The 20,860-nt window shown below is 38.5% G+C and overlaps 1 protein-coding gene across 1 annotated transcript in view; it reads right to left on the reverse strand.

Annotated features, from left to right (window-relative positions):
• Positions 1-20,860, reverse strand: part of LOC127414358 (adhesion G protein-coupled receptor A3-like) — a 152,210-nt gene that overhangs the window by 116,360 nt on the left and 14,990 nt on the right. Inside the window, exons 2-6 of the mRNA XM_051652331.1 lie at positions 18,777-18,848; positions 6,509-6,580; positions 3,176-3,247; positions 2,959-3,030; positions 2,692-2,855 (exon numbers count right to left, since the gene is read on the reverse strand). Coding sequence (XP_051508291.1) covers positions 2,692-2,855; positions 2,959-3,030; positions 3,176-3,247; positions 6,509-6,580; positions 18,777-18,848 — 452 coding nt within the window. The remainder of the gene's footprint in view (positions 1-2,691; positions 2,856-2,958; positions 3,031-3,175; positions 3,248-6,508; positions 6,581-18,776; positions 18,849-20,860) is intronic.

A 20,860-nucleotide genomic window follows, 5' to 3' on the forward strand; every position in this document is an offset into this window, starting at 1 on the left:
AATTTGTCTACTGACAATGTCCAACAGTGTGTGTTCATGCATCAGAGGAGATTTCTGTCATTTTGTGTCATTTCCAGCATATCTCAAATTCTGTATTGTGTTTAATAGAATTGTGTGCTGGAAATGACATTTTAATGCACGACTCCTTTGTCTTGCTAAGGCTTATTTTATAGCTAACATTTTATGTGTCCTTAATACACACAATTAAATAATATTTTCACACTTTTTTGCATAATTTGGCAAAATTACAGCTTGATTGGAAATGACGGCCAATAAAAATCTTCTGCTCACAAGTGATATTTCCCTTGATTTTTCTTTGTTTTATCTCATATTTCATGTTCTTCACTGACACTTTTGTCCACTTGGTTAACAAGGACACTAACATTTGAAAAAAACTTTATTAGGGGCAAAATTGTTTGGTGTGCTGGAAATGACACCACAACTGCGGAGCAGTCATGTTTTTTGAAAAATTGATGGGAATAATTTTCCCATAATAAATATTTAAATAGCTTGTTTATTTCACTCTTTATTTAGATGATCATGGTTTAAAACATGTATTAATTTGTATTTTTATTATGGATTTCCATTTTAAAAGTACTAAAAATAAATGATGAAGATCTGGTAAGAAGATTTCAATTCAGTTTTAATGAGACCTTCATATAAGAAAAAGAAAAGAGTTTAAATATTTTAGTAAAAATAAATAAATAAATAAACCCCCTGGGACGTGCAATTGACCAAAAGTTGGATACATACCCAGAAATGAAGCTGTTCTATTAAGGTTGACACGAAACCCTGTTCGCACAGCACATTTTACTTCCGTAACATAACGCATTTTCAAGTGAAACAGGATAAATGTTGGGGAGGACTTGATTTGAAAAGATTTGACAAGTCAATATTAATTTCATGGTCAGAAATGAATGGTGGCACAAATTACCCTGACATTTAACATATGGGAGCAAAATATTTTATTTGAAACATCTGATGTATTTCTATTATTATTAAATAGGCCTAGGTATAAGCACATAACATATTTGGTCTAATTAATCAGATTGAGAATTTGTTACTGAATTGTTTAAATGTAAGTATAATTAAAAATGTATTTATTTATTTTGGATTTACGCTAAAAAAAAATAAAATAAAAAAAATATATATATATATATATATATATATATATATATATATATATATATATATATATATATATATTAGATTTACGGTAATAAAAATATATATATATTTATTAATTGTTTTTTTAATTTTCTTTTACCATATATCCAAAAAAAAATATTTTTTTTTATTTATATATAAGATTAAATCAAATTAAATTTGATGGAATTTTGTTATGAAATTGAAATGCGTGATTCTTAAAATTATAATTTTTTTGACTGAAGGAAATGTGCATTTCTAGCACTGAACCCATCAATTCTCTTCACTTCAGAGGGAGATTCATGCAGCATATGCAGCAGTTTAATTAGCGCGTCCCTCTATGACTTCTGCGCATCTTTCATTTCTTTCTCGTCGCTCCTCACCAGACGAAAGCACAAGTTAGCATTCCGGCCTCTGAGGGCCCCACACCAACTCCTCCACACCGCAGACACACAGCAGTGTTTCTGATCCAAAGTAAATTACACAGTCACGGCTGATGAGCACCTGATCTAGGCAGGAGGATCCCACAAGGGAGGATGACCCACAAGTGCAAATAAAGCGTGGTGAACCCATCTTTAATGACTGAACGGCTGGCTTCTGTTTCAGATGCTTCTTATCACAGCACAATGAGGAAAAACAAGCAAGAAAAGACAAAGGATCTGTTCCAAAACCTAATGAACTGTCTCGGTGTCTGCATTGGCACGTGCCTACTTAGGCAGCATTCTAGCCAATATGGAACGTCATAAATATTGTGGTAAACTCAGATAATGCATTCATTTAAATGATACGTGCACAAACACAAAACCACATCTGCACTTCACAGCATTTTGAGCTGTTCCACTAACATTAAAAAATAAATCAATGAGCAACAAGATGCCATGTGTTACAGAACTTTCACCGCAGTTAACAGATATTGTTATGCATAACACAAATGTTTGAATTTACTACTAATAATCACAATAATAATTTGTAAGGAATAATCTCCAGTCAGCCGGTCATTATGGCTAAATAAACCCCGACAAGGTGGTCAAGAAGGTCTTGAATCATTCTGAAAGGGGTTTGTTTTGCGATTGAAACCGGCTGGCTGCACACTATTACATGGCTACTTACCAAATATTAAACCAAATACCAAAGTAATTAGATGTATTGATTAATGTTGAAATTATTCTATTATTTGAGAAGACAGAGATAGCGCAGTCTCCAGAAAGAACCGAATTCCACCTACGGTTTGTGTTGGAGATCTGTTGGTGTTTATTTTGTGAAAACGACCATCTATAACTGCTCATTATCCCGCTTATATCAAGATTACAAGCCAAATAAATAGGCAAGACATCTAAATAAATAAATGGACATGAAATATAGATTCAAGTTGTTCAGCTATTGTTCAACTGACCAATCAGGGTTGAACATGGAGCTGGAATTATCCTCAAATGAGATAAAAACATTGCCCAATTTAGGTTCTAATCTTATCAACCAATTCACCCCAGTTATTTTCAGACATTCTATTAGAGGATTATAATCTAAAATACAAACTAATAGTCTTACCGCAGGTGAGCTGCTGTTCGTGAAGGCTGCAGAACTCCAGTCCGTGCAGACGGGTAGGATATGCACACACTGTTTCATTCCCCAAATGTACTGAGTGAGTTCTGACCCACAACATTAACCACTGCAGCTGACAATCACAGAACAAATACTCTGAGCCGAAGTTCCTGTGAGAACAACAAAAAAACAAACAAATAGTCACATATTGCAGCATATTGCTACACACTTCCCCTTTAAACAGATTTATATGCATGTACGAGTTCATCTTACAGAACTCTCAGGGAAGGTAAGTGTGTGAACAGCCCCTCCGGAAGTGTAGAGAAAATATTCCCAGACAAATTCCTGAAAGACACACACAAACTTATCAGAGAAATTCATTTGAAGGCCAAACACATACATCACGCAACAGAACAGTAAGCACATAAATTATTGGAGAAAGAGAAAGAGAGAGAGAGAGAGAGAGAGAGAGAGTTTTCACATTACTCACAGTTTTGAGAGGCGACCGAGGTCGAGAAACATATCAGGAGAGAAACAGCCAATCCGGTTGTTGGAGAGATCCCTGAGGACACACACACACACACACACACTTTCAATGGAGATAAACTATCTGACAAGAAACACAAAATGCATCATAAATGATAAACTTGATTGTGTATTACGACTATGTGGAGATCAGTTTAATTATGTGAGTTAACACTCCCAATTCTGTTGTTGTGTTTTAGGAAGTACGGTAAATCAGCGTGAATTTTGCACTCGATTTCTTCAACATCACACATCTATAATCTCCGACTAGACTTTTTGTAGGGTGGTGTTCGGCCATGCACAAGTCTCCACCACAATGATACACTGTTGTTGGTGGATGCCAGGGCATTGCTAGGTGGTTGCTAGGGTGTTCTGGGTGGTTGCTAGGGCATTGCTAGGTGGTTGCTAATGTGTTCTGGTGGTTGCTAGAGTGTTCTGGGTGGTTGCCAGGGCATTAATGGGTGGTTTCTAGGGTGTTCTACATGGTTGCTAGGACATAGCTAGGTGGCTGCTAGGACACTGCAAGGTGGTTGCTAAGGTGTTTTAGCTGGTTGCCAGGGCATTGATAGGTGGTTGCTATGGTGTTCTGGGTGGTTTCTAGCGCACTGCTTGTTGATTGCTATGGTGTTTTGAGTGGTTGCTAGGGCATTGCTAGGTGGTTTCTAGGGTGTTCTTGGTGGTTGCTAGGGAATTGTTAGGTGGTTGCTAGGATATTCTGGGTGACTATGAGGGCATCACTAGGTGGTTGCTAAGGCAATGCTAGGTGGTTGCTAGGGTGTTCAGAGTGGTTGCTAGTGCATTGCTAGGTGGTTGCTAGGGTGTTCTGGGAGGTTGCTAGGGCATTGCTAGGTGGTTGCTACAATGTTCTGGGTGACTGCTAGGCATTGGTAGGTGGTTGTTAGGGCAATGCTAGTTGGTTGTTATGGTGTTCTGGGAGGTTGCGAGGGCATCACTAGGTGGTTGCTAAGGCAATGCTAGGTGGTTTCTAGGGTGTTCAGAGTGGTTGCTAGTGCATTGCTAGTTGGTTGTTATGGTGTTCTGGGAGGTTGCGAGGGCATCACTAGGTGGTTGCTAAGGCAATGCTAGGTGGTTGCTAGGATGTTCTGGGTGACTGCTAGGGCATTGCTAGGTGGTTGCTATGGCAATGCTAGGTGGTTGCTAGGGTGTTTACAGTGGTTGCTAGTGCATTGCTAGGTGGTTGCTAGGGTGTACTGGGAGGTTGCTAGGACATTGCTAGGTGATTGCTAGGATGTTTTGGGTGACTGCGAGGGCATTGCTAGGTGGTAGCTTAGACATTGCTAGGTGGTTGCTAGGGTGTTCTGGGAGGTTGCCAGGGTATTGCTAGGTTGTTGCTAGGGTGCCCTGGCTGCTTGCTAAGGCATTGCTATGAGGTTGCAAGGGTGTAATGGGTGGCTGCTAGGGCATTGCTAGGTGGTTGCTAAGGTATTCTGAGTGGTTGCTAGGGAATTGTTAGGTTGTTGCTAGGATGTTCTGGGTGGCTGCGAGAGCATTGCTAGGTAGTTGCTAGGGTGCTTTGGGATGTTGCCAGGGCATTGCTAGGTGGTTGCTAGAGTGTTAAGCATAACTGAGAACTCCATCAAGTCTCTTGAGCAAGGAAAGAGCAACTTCTGAGCAGTAACATTTTCCCCTGAAATTTGTTACTATTTAGCAGACATGTGATTTTTTTCCCCAAACCACTTAAGCACAAACCATGCCCCGCAGTCGTGACTAAACCCTCAGGACGTTTTCATTGGTCATCTCAATTATGCAGTCACCTTTGAATAGCTCAGAGACATCAGAAAGATGTAGACAAACGGTAAGATATGCCTGCTGGTAGTTTTCAATATCATTTTATTGTCAGAATTACTTGTTGCCACAAATGGTCAGAATCTAATGGCAATGAATTGCTCACACCAAGCTTGAAATTGTACAAATATTTCTATGTTGTGTGTGTTTAATTATTCATCTTATGTGGTTCAAAAAGTTAATTAGTAGACAAGTTAATGCAGGCAAAGTGTTATGAATTTTAGGCTAGAACTGCATTTTATGAAGTCATAGTGTTGGCAAGCATTTATTAAAGAATGAAGGAGTTAAATAATTGAAAAGATTTGTTTTTAACTTTTTGTTGTGTTGGCAGAGTTTTTTCCATACATAAGTGTAAGTTTCTCAGTGTTAAGCCCCTCTTTTCTGTTGTGTGTGTGTTTAATAAAAAACAAAAATTCCACTTGGTGTAGCGTTGTGTGGCTAATCAGCACTGTGATTGAGATGACAAATGAAAACGTTCCTGAGGGTTTAGTCATGACTGCGGGGCATAGTTTGCACTTAAGTGGTTTGGGGGAAAAAAAATCATGCTTAGCAGATACATGTAATGAAAAGAGATTTACAGTATTTTAACTGTTTCGGGACCCTTAAAGCAAATTAGGATGAAGTGCTTTGGGTGCTGAATTGTGATCATAGTAATTCTTCAATCACCCCTGCTTGAGTTTGAACCCACAACCAGTGTATTAACTGCTCAGATAGTTAACCATTTGGCAACCACTAGCACTGAACCACAACTGGCACTGTGTCTGTGCCCGCAGTAATGAGATACCTGCGTTGCTGCTGTGCAGTGGGTGCGGTTCGGTGCTGTAATCATGGGTTACGTGCTCTTAAATTAGTGCAGCAGTCCTGGACCAGCCGCTTAAATTATAACTGTACAGCAGGTGTGTGCTGACACACACACACACACACACACACACACACACACACACACACACACACACACACACACGCACACATCCACAATCAGCTGCTTAAATTCAGCCAACCAGTGGAACATTAACCGTCCATGCAGCTCCTGTTTATTCCATGCCATCTGTGTGTGTCTGAGCAGTGTGAAGCATTTACATATTTCCATTGGTCATGGAATAAATAATGGGGGGGTTGTAATTGCTTGTTTTGATTATTGGGATTCCCTCCCCCTATCCCCCCGGAATCTACGCCCCTGGTCCCGCCACAAACTCACTGCATCAGTTGAGTCAGAAGTTGACATGTCAGGCCTCTCAAACCAACAGATAAATGTTTCATAGAGCGTCACAGAGTCACAGTGTAACTCTGAACATTAAACTGAGATTTGAGAAAGTATTTTAACACACACGCCTTGAGGAACATCAGTTTACAATATCCCATGGCAACAATGGCAATGGTTTGTCAAAGGTTGAGAAATTCTAGTTCTAAAAACATTTCTGGACAATTCCACCGTGGAGAAACATGTTGATTGTGCTTCCATACAGATTTCAGAGTTTATGATCATACTTACAATCTCTTCAGAGTAGACAGACCATGAAATGCACCGGGGGCAATTCTGCTAATGAGATTACTTCTGAGATCCCTGGAGGCAAAGAGAGAGAAAGAGATATCAGCGAGAAAGATAAGACATACTGTATAGGAGACAGATGTCCATATGACTTGTCAACTATATTCTTGTGTAAGGAACATATCAATATTTAATATGTTATTCACTGAAAAGAGAGATGCATTTATTTTTCGTGTATATTGTTTTCTTTTGATTTTAATTTACAGTTTGGGCAACACTTTACGTCCTCCGCCACCCAGATTGAGGCGAGTCACTACGCCACCACGAGGACTTGGGGAGAAAAAGGGGAGAAAATAAAAAAAATGATGTATTTGTTAACCTTGATAAACTACATACGTTAATATGCACTAGCAATGAATTACACTTTTACACCACTTACTAATTATGGTTATTGTTAATTTCAACATTTTTTAAAAATGAAAAATTGTGTATGTTAACATAAGTTAATGCACTATGAACTAACATGAACTAACAAGTGTGTTTTTATAAATTAACATTAACCAAGATTAATAAACGCCATTAAAAGAAATGTTTATTGTTAGTTCATGACCTAATGCTTTAAAATACAATCTAATTTTAAAGTGTTTACTTTCCATGTAACCTTTATCATTTATTTTTATAAATTCATTTATTTTACAAATAATTTATTTTATTTTTTTGTTTATTTAGTTTATATTCTTTGTATTTAAATAGCATTAAATTTGCTACTATGTATTAAAATATTGAACTACTACAGTATCTGTGGTCTTCAGTATGTTTGACAAATAACACGTTTTTTTTTTCCATGTTTGACGTGTACTCTTGACACATTCGTCCCATTACTGTCGTAAAACAATGGAAGTCAATGGGGCCCATTTTTGGAGGGTTTAATGGCAGAAATGTGAAGCTTATAATTTGATAAAAGCAGTCATGTAATGTTTGAGCTGGAACGTTGTTTAAATCATCGCTTTAGTGATTACAGGGTTACGGTGTTATATCATCATTGTTTATGTTTTGTGTCTATACTTTTGAAACAGTGAGTATTTTAATGTTTACAGATTGACCCCATTGACTTCCATTGTAAGTGTCTCACTGGAACACACATTTGTGCTTTATTTGTTGTTGTAGTAATCAACATTACACCACAAATTCTGTCGATTGACCTTAACCTGTAACCGTAAATGTATTGCATTGTTTGATCTCAAGTTACAAATCAAAATATTACTATTCTAGCCCACCTCATGTTTTTGATCTGACTTCACCGAGGTGCAAAAAATAAAATGTCCCTTTAATAGTTTCACATGAGTATTTTGCCTTCCTTCAGCAGTAAGGGTCATCCTGGTAGACTACCTTCTGTAAGACAGAACTTTTCACAAAAAGCTTACAGAAAATAGAGACTTCATGCCACCAATGGGCAAGAGAAATGTTAAACTCAAGGAAAAACTCAAAACAAAAGTTGTTAAGGAACAGAGATATTCTTTGTATAATCCATAATGCTCTATAATCTTGATCAAGAATAATCTGTAGCCTAACTTCAATGATAAAGTCCACATTTCTGATCATACACAAATATAGTATGTCAGTCATGTACCAAAACTGCTCTGAGTTCTGGCCCCTCTCACCCTCTGTACTAAAAATACACTTCATGACATCATAACGTGACTACTGGCTTTCCTCTGAGGCCAAAACAAACTTCCTGAAATTGTGTCCATTCGTTTCCTGTGTCTGGTGGGAGTGATGGGGTATGAAGGAGGACGGAGACCTTAAATGTCTGAGACACATCTGCCGTCTTTACACAATGAGTCAAACAAACTGACATCAGCAGACGATCACAACATGGTGCTAATTTAACAAGATGAACCCTTGACGTTTTACAATCCGTCTTTCTTGGAAGATTTTATCCTTTTGGTTTCTGCAATGTTATTTGTGAAGCCATGAGCAGCAAAAAGCTTTCTGGAAGCAATTTAAGAACAAAACACAACACATACATACACTACAAGTCAAAGGTCAGCTACAACTATCCACACTATAACTCATCAATGCAAAAAAATATGTAAATTAAATTTTTAGTTTTGTAAAGCAAATCAGTTTTGTTTTTATTTGTCTACAAAGCTAATTATATGCATTTAAATAAAAGCCTTTAAATCAAAGTGTGAACAAATGGGGGGGCCTGGGTAGCTCAGCGAGTATTGACGCTGACTACCACCCCTGGAGTCGTGAGTTTGAATCCAGGGTGTGCTGAGTGACTCCAGCCAGGTCTCCTAAGCAACCAAATTGGCCCGGTTGCTAGGGAGGGTAGAGTCACATGGGGTAACCTCCTCGTGGTCGCTATAATGTGGTTCGCTCTCGGTGGGGTGCATGGTGAATTGAGCATGGATGCCGTGGAGAATAGCATGAAGCCTCCGCATGCACTACGTCTCCATGGTTACACGCTCAACAAGCCACGTGATGAGATGTGCAGACTGACGGTCTCAGAAGCAGAGGCAACTGTGATTCGTCCTCCGCCACCCAGATTGAGGCGAGTCACTACGCCACCACGAGGACTTGGGGAGAAAAAGGGGAGAAAATAAAAAAAATGATGTATTTGAAAACATTACATCTTGTTTAAACTTTTTTACATCTGAATTGTCTCAGCATCAGTCTGATTCAGTGTGGTTGTTGGAAAATATTTAACGCTCATTATTGGCTGATAAATGACTTCTGTTCAGCTGAAATGGACTGTGACTGCAGTGGAACGGTTGTTGGTCTGGAGTTCAGGATCATTAAACTTTCCGTTCATCACATTACCTGTGTCCAGACCTCAAATAAAAACTATTTATCACAGTTTATATGTTACCTTTCAAAAATTAAAATGTAACAATTTATGGCAAACATGCCATCAATCATCTTTATCACGCATACAGAATTGACCCTTTGCTAAGCCCCGCCTTGACCTATCCTGTCTTAGCAACTGTTGCCCTGCTGCCATTACTCTGACACATGTTTGTTATTTTCCAATGACAGCTTATGGAAGTAATGTGTGTTTGAGTACTTTTAAGCGGGATTTTATCTAAATAGTAACAAAAATGTAAAACACGTTGTTGCCGGGTCATCTGTAATAGTGACACGAGTTACCCAGAGAGTATACATGAAGTGATTTTCTTTCTTTCTTTTAATTTTCTTTTTTTTTTAATAATCTTTAAATAAATCTGGAGAAGAGCATGTTATGGATTAAACTGTGTCAGCCCACATTCCCAAATGAACACAACATCTGCAACGACACCTACATTTACTCCAAGATAAATTAAAGCTAATAACTGAATATTAATCCATGTATGTATTGATGATTCAAGTCATAGTAAAAGCAATTGAAAATAAGCATCAGCATCAAAATGAGTGTGTTATGAGATTTTATACACAGCTCTATTCACTTACGCTGATGTGTAATCGCTATTAAATGAAGTTTTCAGCCTGGTCTCATGAAATTTACGTGTACATGACAAAATTTTTGCAATTCAATATGTACGTGCTGTATAACACATTTGGCTGCAGTTTTACAGTGAAATGTCCAGCTGGGGGCGCCAAAAGCAAGTAAAATGCTGTCGTATTCAGACGCGGTTTTAAGGTGAATTTTAGATTGTTTTTTTAAAAACATTCCTCCCTAACCTAAAACTTTTGCCTGAACCTAACCAATAGTGTTTTAAAATATAAATGAGATGTTTAAAAGAGACATCCTTACCAAATCAACGCCTAAACCTAACCATTAATGTTTTAAAATGCAGAAGCGAAATGAAAAAGCTAATTTTTTGAAGAAACCACCTCATTTAGTGCTGCTTCTATGACTGTCACGTATCAGCTTGAGTTCATGTCTGGACTTGAACCGCGGTCCTCTGACTCTAAGTCAGGTGAGCTACCGCGTAAGCTATCCACGTTGGAATAAGTGTATATATGTATAAGTGTCTATATGTAGGTGAGTCAGTAATAAAAGCATTAAAATATAAGATGTGTTTTAGTATGTCGAGTAAGTGTGTCTATATCATAAAATGGCAGGTGCTGAGTAATAGAGAGAAAAATAAGTATTTATAAAGTTGTAATCAGCCATATAAGTCATGATTTGAGTGATTTGATTTCGACGAGTCGAAATACATTTTTGTAGTAATAAACATTATGTCACAAATGCTGTCGATTGAGCTGAACTTGTATTGAACCCGGAATATTCCTTGACAGATGGCTGAATATAAGGGATTGGTTAAATCAGCAGGATGGAAGGTTGTTTCAAAGGCGTAGCGAGTTATTCGATTTTAATGAAAGATTACGAAGGAAAACATAATTTTTTTGCTCTCTTTGGAATAATGATGAGACCAGGAACAGGTAAATATATATGATTAAAAAAATAGTCCATTTTAATTTGACCATCGATTTTGAATCATCTTTGCATCAGAAAATCTCTTCTCAGCTGCTTACAACACAAGCAATGGTACAGTTCTTGCTGTCCGTCTCCCAGCTGGCTCAACTCAGAGTCGATCAATTACTGCAGTAAAGTTTCTCAGCCTAAAGCCTGTTTGACATCTAGATGCTTTTCTAGCACCCATGATGACTTTATGTGCCCTGCCTCGACCAATCGCAGCTAATATTTCACTAGCCAATAATTGGCTTCCTTAACCAAAAACACTGCAGACTCTACAGGTGTCTCCATTCAGCCTGACCTGCACAGCTCACATCATGACACTAATGTGAAGATTTACAGTTGTGGCCAAAAATATTGGCACCCTTGGTAAATATGAGCAAAGAAGGCTGTGATCTTTCATAAAAAAAAAGAAAAAAAAAAAAAAGAGGGGAAACACTTGAAAGAGGGGAAATATCTCATTATTAAATAAATATTTTTCTCCAAACCAGATTGGCCATAATTATTGGCACCCTTTTATTCATCACTTTGTGCAACCTCTCTTTGCCATGATAACAGTTCTGAGTCTTCTCTTATAATGCCTAATGAGGTTGGAGAACACATGGCAAGTGATCTGAGATCATTCCTCCATACAGAATCTCTCCAGATCCTTCAAATTCAGAGGTGCATGTTGGTGGACTCTCCTCTTCAGTTCACCACACAGGTGTTCTATGGGGTTCAGGTCAGGGGACTGGGATGGCCATGGCAGAACCTTGATTTTGTGGTCAGTGAACCATTTTTGCGTTGATTTTAATGTTTGTTTTGGATAATTGTCCTGCTGGAAGATCCAACCTTGGCCCATTGTTAGCTTTCTGGCAGAGGCAATCAGGTTTAGATTTAGTATCTGTTGGCATACGATAGAGTCCATGATGTCATGTATCCAGACAAGATGTCCAAGACTTCTGGCAGAAAAACAGCCCCACAACATTAAAGATCCACCGCCATATTTAACTGTGGGCATTGGGTACTACTTCATAATTGTATGCTCCAAACCCATCTGCTGCCAAAAAGCTCTTTTTTGTTTCATTTGACCATAAAACCCGGTCCCATCTGAAGTTCCAGTAGTGTCTGGCAAACTGAAGATGCTTGAGTTTGTTGTTGGATGAGAACAGAGGCTTTTTTCTTGAAACCCTCCCAAACAACTTGTGGTGATATAGGTGATGTCTGATATTTTGTTTTGAGACTTTCAGACCCCAAGACCCAACTAATGTTTACAATTCTCCAGCTGTGATCCTTGGAGATACTTTGGCCACTCAAACCATCCTCCTCTCTGTGCATGGAGACAATATAGACACACGTCCTTTTCCAGGCCGAATCTTAAGATCTCCAGTTGATTGGCACTTCTTTTTTTCTTTTTTTTCTCCCCAATTTGGAATGCGCAATTCTCAATGCGCTCTTAGTCCTTGTGGTGGCATAGTGACTCGCCCAATCCGGGTGGTGGAGGACAAATCTCAGTTGCCTCCGCGTCTGAAAACGTCAATCCGCGCATCTTATCACGTGGCTCGTTGAGCGCGTTACCGCAGAGACGTGGCCGTATGTGGAGGCCCACGCTTTTCTCCATGGCATCCACACACAACTAACCACGTGCCCCACCGAGAGCGAGAACCACATTATAGCGACCATGAGGAGGTTACCTCATGTGACTCTACCCTCCTTAGCAACCAATTTGGTTGCTTAGGAGACCTGGCTGGAGTCACTCAGCACACCCTGGATTCTAACTCGCGACTCCAGGGGTGGTAGTCAGCGTCAATACTCGCTGAGCTACCCAGGCCCCTGATTGGCACTTCTTAATTATTGCCCTGATGGTGGAAATGGGTGATTGTTTTGAATGAAAGATAAAAATGATAAACACTGCAGATTTCATAGCCTTCTTTGCTCATATTTACCAAGGGTGCCAATATTTTTGGCCATTGCTGTATGTCCTAATGTGGATATAACCTTACATGGAGAGCTTAGCGCTTGTGTGTATTTCAAGAGTACTCCGCATGAGGAGGACAATTAACGAAGAGTATGAGTGGATGAACCAAAACTAACAAATAGCAGCTGCTGCATATGTTTGACAGAGCAGCGTAACACACACTTATCAGTGAGAATCCAGCAGTGTTTTAATGACACTACTGAGGGGATGTTTTCACTAAAGCAGCATGTCATGTTGAGAAAGTACTAACCGTTTAAACAATCTACTGATTTTCAGACTCCAGAGATACAGGCACTGTATACTGTCACATCCTGTCAAATACTACACTGTGCAACATTACGAAACACAATGGATATGCTCAGTTGCTTTATTCTACTGGTGTCCGAGCAACATTAAATATATTGCAACAACAATTACACAAGCACAACTTTTAATTTGTGAGGGAAAATGCTGCTTTTACCAAACATACAGTTCAGCACATAAGAAGATTAAATGGAGCGCAAATGGAGACTTTCGCTTAAAGTCAAAATGAAATGGCATTAAAAACATTTTACGTCTGGAAAAATAGGATGGGACTTGATTTTATCCATCAGAACTTGATTGGATGGTGTGAAGTGAGTAATAAGAGGGTTTGGTGATGTCAGCCGAAAGCAAAGTCGTTTCAGAGGCGGAGCAAGTTTGATGAAAAATGTATGAAATTTTAAAAATACTTTTTTTCTTCTTAAGAATAACGTGCACTGATGAATGTTACACAATTAGACTAGGAACACGTATTAAAAATGTAGTAAACATTTTCTGCTTCTCAAGAATTTAACGATTCCACTTTCTTAATGATTCCATGAATGATTCTTGACATTCTTTAGAGGAAGAATTATTTGGAAAAAAGAAATGCAATTCGTTTTTGCCCTCAGCAGCCTGTTACCAATTGATGAGATAATTTCCGATTTTGACAGAGCAGATATAACAGAGATAAAATGAATATTCTTCTTGCAAGACATGTTTTCACAGACGTTTTAGAATCATAAATGCAATCCAGTAATTGATCCTAATTAAAAATCTGAACAAACAAAAAAGTGTGATAACATTTTATTTCATTCATTTTATTTTAATTTTAAAATTCCACAGATTACAACAAAACTGGTGTGTTTCCTAAATTACATATTGATCACTATAAAGAGTCATTTATAGAGAGTTATTTATTTGAGAATCGGTGCTGCTCAATTGAGTTGTAGGAAACACTTTCAGAGTATTTCAGTATGGTGTTTTACCCACATCGGCAGAAAATTGCACGTACCGTAACTGTTAACGTAACTGGAAGAAATGAAAATCATACGCTTCCGATATGTTTTAAAAAAATGGGTCCGGTTCCCAAATCTACTTCTCAGATGTTACTCAAAGATGAGACAAAGACCCCAGTAATCTGGGGGCCTGGGTATCTCAGCGAGTATTGACGCAGACTACCACCCCTGGAGTCCTGAGTTCGAATCCAGGGCATGCTGAGTGACTCCAGCCAGGTCTCCTAAGCAACCAAATTGGCCCGGTTGCTAGGGAGGGTAGAGTCACATGGGGTAACCTCCTCGTGGTCACGATTAGTGGTTCTCGCTCTCAATGGGGCGTGTGGTAAATTGTGCATGGATCGCGGAGAGTAGCATGAGCCTCCACATGCTGTGAGTCTCTGCAGTGTCATGCACAATGAGTCACATGATAAGATGCACGGATTGACGGTCTCAGAAGCGGAGGCAACTCTGCCACCCGGATTGAGGTGAGTAACCGTGCCACCACGAGGACCTACTAAGTAGTGGGAATTGGGCATTCCAAATTGGGATAAAAAACAAAAAAAAAGACACCAGTAATCCCACATGTGTCTCCTCTAGAGTGTCACATAAGATCAACAGTGTCACAATCTGTGCTCAGATTTCCCAGATACCAAAGTCTGCAAAAGACAGAGATCTCAATATGAACTCAGACATTTATCATCAAACTTTTCCAAAGACAAATGGTCTGAGCTATGATATCCACATTCATTTTATAGCTCTATAATCTCACTGTAACTCATGTGCATCTATTTTTATTTCTCGAATGCAGTTTAAAGGAGAAACATCAGAGATAAAGTCCATAAAGTCTCCTGAGCTATTAAAGAGCAATCTCTGAGCAATAAAAACTTCCTTTGTGAAGGAAAAATGGATCAAGACTAATGAAATAGATTTCAACAATTACAGAAAATACAAAAACACAAACACACACACACACACTCTTCGGGATCACAAATGGCACAAGCGATGAAAGGGCTTTTATTGTGTAACGGCAGTGAGTTACTGGTAATGACGTTGATTCTGCAGGTATCCAAGACAATCCCAAAAACTAGTCCAGTTCTCAGCCGTTTTCAGCATCAAATTGTGAATGAAAAACATTGATGCTATTCAGAGACAAACAGAAATACACACAAAATAGACAAAAACACAGCAATGCTGCTGCTTTGAGAGCAGACGGGAAACTACGCTGGTATAAAAAAGTCACCTATGTATCCGCTGTGACATCACTGTCTAAAAGCCTACTTCCTCTTCCTGTTTCCTTCCAATAACAGGGTCAGAGATTATAAAGTGCTCTCAGTGACCCCAGAGTCCAGTGGAACAAATTGTTGGAGTTCAGATCAGATTATGAATACTCTCTGACTCTCTGACCTCTGACGGGCCAGCCCAGTACATGTTATGAACGATAGAAATAATGTAAAACATTAAATGCTATCATAACCAGGAGTTTTCGTTGTTGTCTATTCAAACGAAACTCATTCGAGACTCACCCTTACTGTGCATTGTACCCCCAGATACTTCAAAGATAGTATCACCATGGAAATATAATGATACGTTTTGTTACTTTTTTGTAAATGTACTGTATTATGTAAATATGCAACAGTGATAATTTGGATGAAAGCCGTGAAGTAGATAACAGTAGACACTGTTAGAGGACGTACTGTATCTCATAAATTAATAATATCCCTTTAAACAAGAAATATGTCTGCGTACATAATTATCCACAATAACAATAACCGAAAGATGTTTATAAATACTAGATTACACCTCTCTCTCTCTCTCTGAACATCATCACAGGAGCAGATGAAAAACTGTGCAGAAGATAATTACAATTTTATTACATTTAAAAAACTCTGGAGATCTGGAGTGCTCAACAACAACAGTGTTGCTAATAACCAGTCTCTTATCTCAAGATGTGAAGATCCAGAGGGATGTTTTAAGTAGATGACAAATAATGGAATCAGTCAGTACAATAATATTCAACCACGCTAAGTCATATTAACGTATTAATAGGCAAAGGTGCATATTTCTGTGTGAAAATCAATCCGACCAGAGTTAAAGCTAATTTATAGTCTGATTTACTATCATCAAAGTTTTCTGAGGATATTGAAAATGTCTTCTTCAAACACTCTGCTCCATATCTTTTTGTTCAGTTTGCAGTCGTCCAGCAGCTTGTACCGTTAAACGCAACAGCTGGCACTCAAACAGACCCTGTCGACAGGACAGATAAAAAATGGGAGAGCAACAAAAGAATCCTTCAGCGGTGCGTCTGACTGACACATACAGATGGGAAGTAGAAGTCAGTGGAGCTGAATTAATACTGATGTGGCCCGAGAGAGAGAGAGAGAGTGAACGCCCCTCAATCAGAATGACAACTTAGTTATCAAAGTCACGCAAAGGTTTGGTCAGTGCGCTGAATGGATGGAATACATGAGAGGATTCTCGATACGGCTCAGGTGTAAACTGCATGGAAAACAACTGAAGGAATCCTGCATGTCGCATTTCCATCAGGAAAACAAAACAGTGTGCAATAAAAACAGAGTTTAAAATAACACCCGTGAAAACCACCTTGTGCTTCTGTAACATTGAAATCTCTCTGGTTTTAAAGGATAGTTCACTGCCCTATAAGCTGCTCTGAAACAATACTAGTGTGGCAGAGGAGTTAACTAAAAGTAGCCATGCAACTAACTTATCTGCATGTTTCAGTAGCATGAAAGAAGTTCAGCTATTTTCACAAATAGTGAAGCTTTTCAAGCTACATTTTAAAGCCACACTCACTTCAACTTCTGATCGGATTTTAGGAGTGAATGCACTTAGCTGCATAGAGAGCTATAGGATGCTCCCTTGCTCCCTATTTAGTGAATGACTTAACCTCCAGCTGCAAATTAATACTTTAGACTGATTGTTGAATGAGTTTGACTAATTAATTGAAAAGAAGAGACTCCAAAGGACGATTCACTGACAAACTGGACATCACTAATGAGCAAGTTTTACTCAAAAGCGATGTCAAACTCCTTACATATTTTAGGGCAGAGAAAAGTGAGAGAAATATATAAATTTACTATAGAAACTTCAGTAACATTTCCATAACTTTTCCAGGCCTGGGAAACACAATTTTTAAAATTCCCAAATATTTCCAGGTTTTCCATGACTGTGGGAGCCCTGTATTATACATATAACTATATTTATTATTATTTAAATCAGAAATTCTGATGGCACAATGAAATAATACCATCTTTAACAGTCGTTGTATATCTAAAAAAGACTGACTTCCTACATAACATAAAAAAGTGTGACTTAACTGATTAAATTAATTACTTTAAGTTATGAGTAGCTTCAAAGTAACTTCCCCAACACTAAACAATATATATTGTGAAAAAGCATTATAGAAATAAACTAAAATTGACTTCACTGGGCTCAACTTGCCAGGATCTTATTTAATATAATTTAATTTAATGTAAACACAGTTTGGTAACATCAATGGAGTCTGTAACTGTTTATCAGGCATTACACTCTGTAAAGGTGTAGTCATGAATATTTAAGTATTATAATGTATTATGACTATGGTTACAATTTCATGCAATTACAGTAGTCACAAATGGGGGCTATATAGGCAGTTCTTTCCCCAGATTTATACTTCTTTTGCTAACATTATGCAGTATATTTTAGGTTAAAAGATCTAAACCAGTAGACCTGAAATTCATGTTCGTCCATCCAATCCAGTGATGGCCTGGTGATGTCATGCAGCTGGTCTGATAATACCGTACAAATTACTGCGTATTCGGTGTGTATCTGGTGCTTTTTTTGGGCCAATGACTTTGTAAATCCAAGAAAGAAAACTCTAAAAATAATTAGAAAACAGCATTCAGGTCTAGAAAGTGGCATATGAAGCTCTACCTGTGAACAGGAACTCTCACCACTGCGCTGGAAAATTCACACATTACCACCACACCTGCTCGCAACACTTTGACATTCACACGGGAACTAAATATCACCGCCTGCCCTTTACATGTGTTATTCTGATTATTTCAATTAGGTTTCTCTCTCGGTGGCAAACCGCACCAAAAGAGGAAGATCAGAGCTGCACGTCTGACTTGAGATAACCGATGATTTAAAGAGCGACTGGAGGAAAAAACAAATCGTTATTTGTTACTTGCCATTTATTTTAATTGTATAGAAAAGAGCAGCGTGAGCAAGCATTTAGCAAAATAGCTTATTTTGTGTAACACTGAAAGAAAAAATGCAACTATTTCTTCAAAAAGCTGCATTTTTCGGGCTCACCTTAGGATATTCGGATAATAGTGATATATACACACACACACACACACACACACACACACACACACACACACACACACGTAGAAACACAAACCTTTTAGGCCTCAACTGGAGAAATCAATAATCGTCTGGAACTAGAGGCAGATATATTTTTGGAATAACATATTTTTAGTGATTTATGACCATCATTTTAGGCATTTATTGATATATATGATATCTACATGACTGGAAGCCAAATCTCCCCCATTATATCTTCACGACACAGAACAATAACAATAAGATGGAAATGGCGATTGTACTCACAGTCTCTCTAGAGCGCCCAGACCGAGGAAAGAATTATTTTTCAGCACGGAGATCTTATTGTTGCTCAGGATTCTGAGGAGAGACAACACAAAAAATCACAGATGTGACAAAAGCCATAAATAAAGAAGAGGATGTACACACAAGCCACCATTTATACAGCAACGGGGAAAATTTATTTGACTTGGGGTGTGCTATAAATTTCCTGCGGCTGTGTTATATTGTTAGAGTGTTTGTGGCTTGAGTCTTGTAAACGTTTAGCAGTAAAAATACACCAATAGAACCACAATTCCTCAAAGCCAACATGAAACAGCATTCGCAAGCCATTTTACTGTTTCATAGTGTGACATATTTTCCTGTAAATGTAAACAATCAGGATTCGACCCCTCGCTAAGCTCCGCCCCCCTTGGTTACTGTTGCCCGCTCTGACAAACTCTGCAGGACTTCTCATAGAAATGAATGGGAGACCGCTGTGGACGCTGCATTTTTTTGCCTGAATATTCTCATAAACGGAATGGATATTATCCTTAAGTGGGCTGGAATGGGGAGTGACATTACAAAGCACTTTTATCTGATGTTTTGGTCAAATAAAATGTTAAATTAAACCGTAATGTGATTAAAAACTGTGGGGGCTGTGAATTAGAATCGAGGCGAATGATTATCAGTCACTTGAAAAGAGAAAAGTGTCGTTTTGTAGCGATTACACACCTGATGACATTAGTGTAAGTGAACAAAATTTCTCATATTGTCTCCACACATTCACTTTGATGCTGTGAACTCTTAATTTACAATCACCTTTACTCAGATCTGACTCAATACGTAAATTAATTAACGTTACGTTAGCAAATGTTGGTGTCCTTACTAGGCATGTGATTATGAAATTAAGCTGACGATTAATACTGAAAAAATACTGAAAATATGTCTCTGGGTCAATTTAACATTTATACTGTTGTTTTTTGGTACCCAGCCAACCAAACTAGCTAATAAAATAAAATAAAATAAGTTCTTCACTTTCACACATCATTTTAAGTGAAGTCCACAATCACTGCAGTTATACTCAAATAATTGTGGTTAGATCAATCAACCATGATCAGTGGACTATTTAATAATCACAAATGACCTAGTCCTTACTGATGTTATACATGTTCATTTAAAGATTAAAACAGAGACAAAATACCGTGTGTTTCCTCTCTGGACATACTGTAATTTGATTGGCGAATAGCGATGCATTTGTTCTGAGGCATCACTATTAAAAGTGACCCGTAAACATTTTCTTTCCTATATTTTTTTTAGATCATTTCTATCAAATACTGCTTAACTACACAAACACATTTCTATAGAATCACGTTAGTAAAAAACACTTGTTTGAGAAATGGCGGATGGCAACAGTTGCTAAGATAGGACTGTCAGAAACACATTTGAGACGGGGTTTAGTGAAGGGTAAATTGATTGCAGGGTAGTTTCTGAGCATATGGGGCCCTAAGCAAAATCCTACTTGGAGGCCCCCCGCAACCCCCACCTTCTCCCTTCCCTCTCGGGCCACAAGGGGGCTCCAATACCTGTCTAATTAAGCCATAACAGATGCCTGAGTTAAACTTGCAGTTTTTAGTAAAACTACCATTATTTGCAGGGCCCCCTGGTGGCTCGGGAGCCATAAGCACCTGCTTATACCGCTTATAGCTAGAAATTGCCCTGATTGATAGGATGGTCATAAGTGGGCGTTCCATGCCAGAATGAAGGCAGGTCTGTAAGGCATGAACGCAAGTACATACAATGTGACCATGCATTTGCAATGCATTGACTGAGCATTCTTGACTCCATTATAGTGCCTCCGTAAAGTAACTTTCAGGCCTAAATCACAACAGAAATAAACAGAAGCCTAAAATCTCAGCTGGACCGATTGATTCAGACCAAAGGAGAATTGTAAATTATTCAGACTGTAAACATTACAGTGGGGTCACGGGGTCTACCTGCAACCTCACAAGCCAGAAGCAGTCACTGCACCGGGATTTATGCAGTGTTTAGTCTTTGTTCACTTTATAGCAGAATACTGAAGAAAAGACGGATGATGGTTTTTGGAATCATAT

This window comes from Myxocyprinus asiaticus, chromosome 23, assembly GCF_019703515.2.
Source record: "Myxocyprinus asiaticus isolate MX2 ecotype Aquarium Trade chromosome 23, UBuf_Myxa_2, whole genome shotgun sequence".
In the NCBI taxonomy this organism is placed as follows: domain Eukaryota; kingdom Metazoa; phylum Chordata; class Actinopteri; order Cypriniformes; family Catostomidae; genus Myxocyprinus; species Myxocyprinus asiaticus.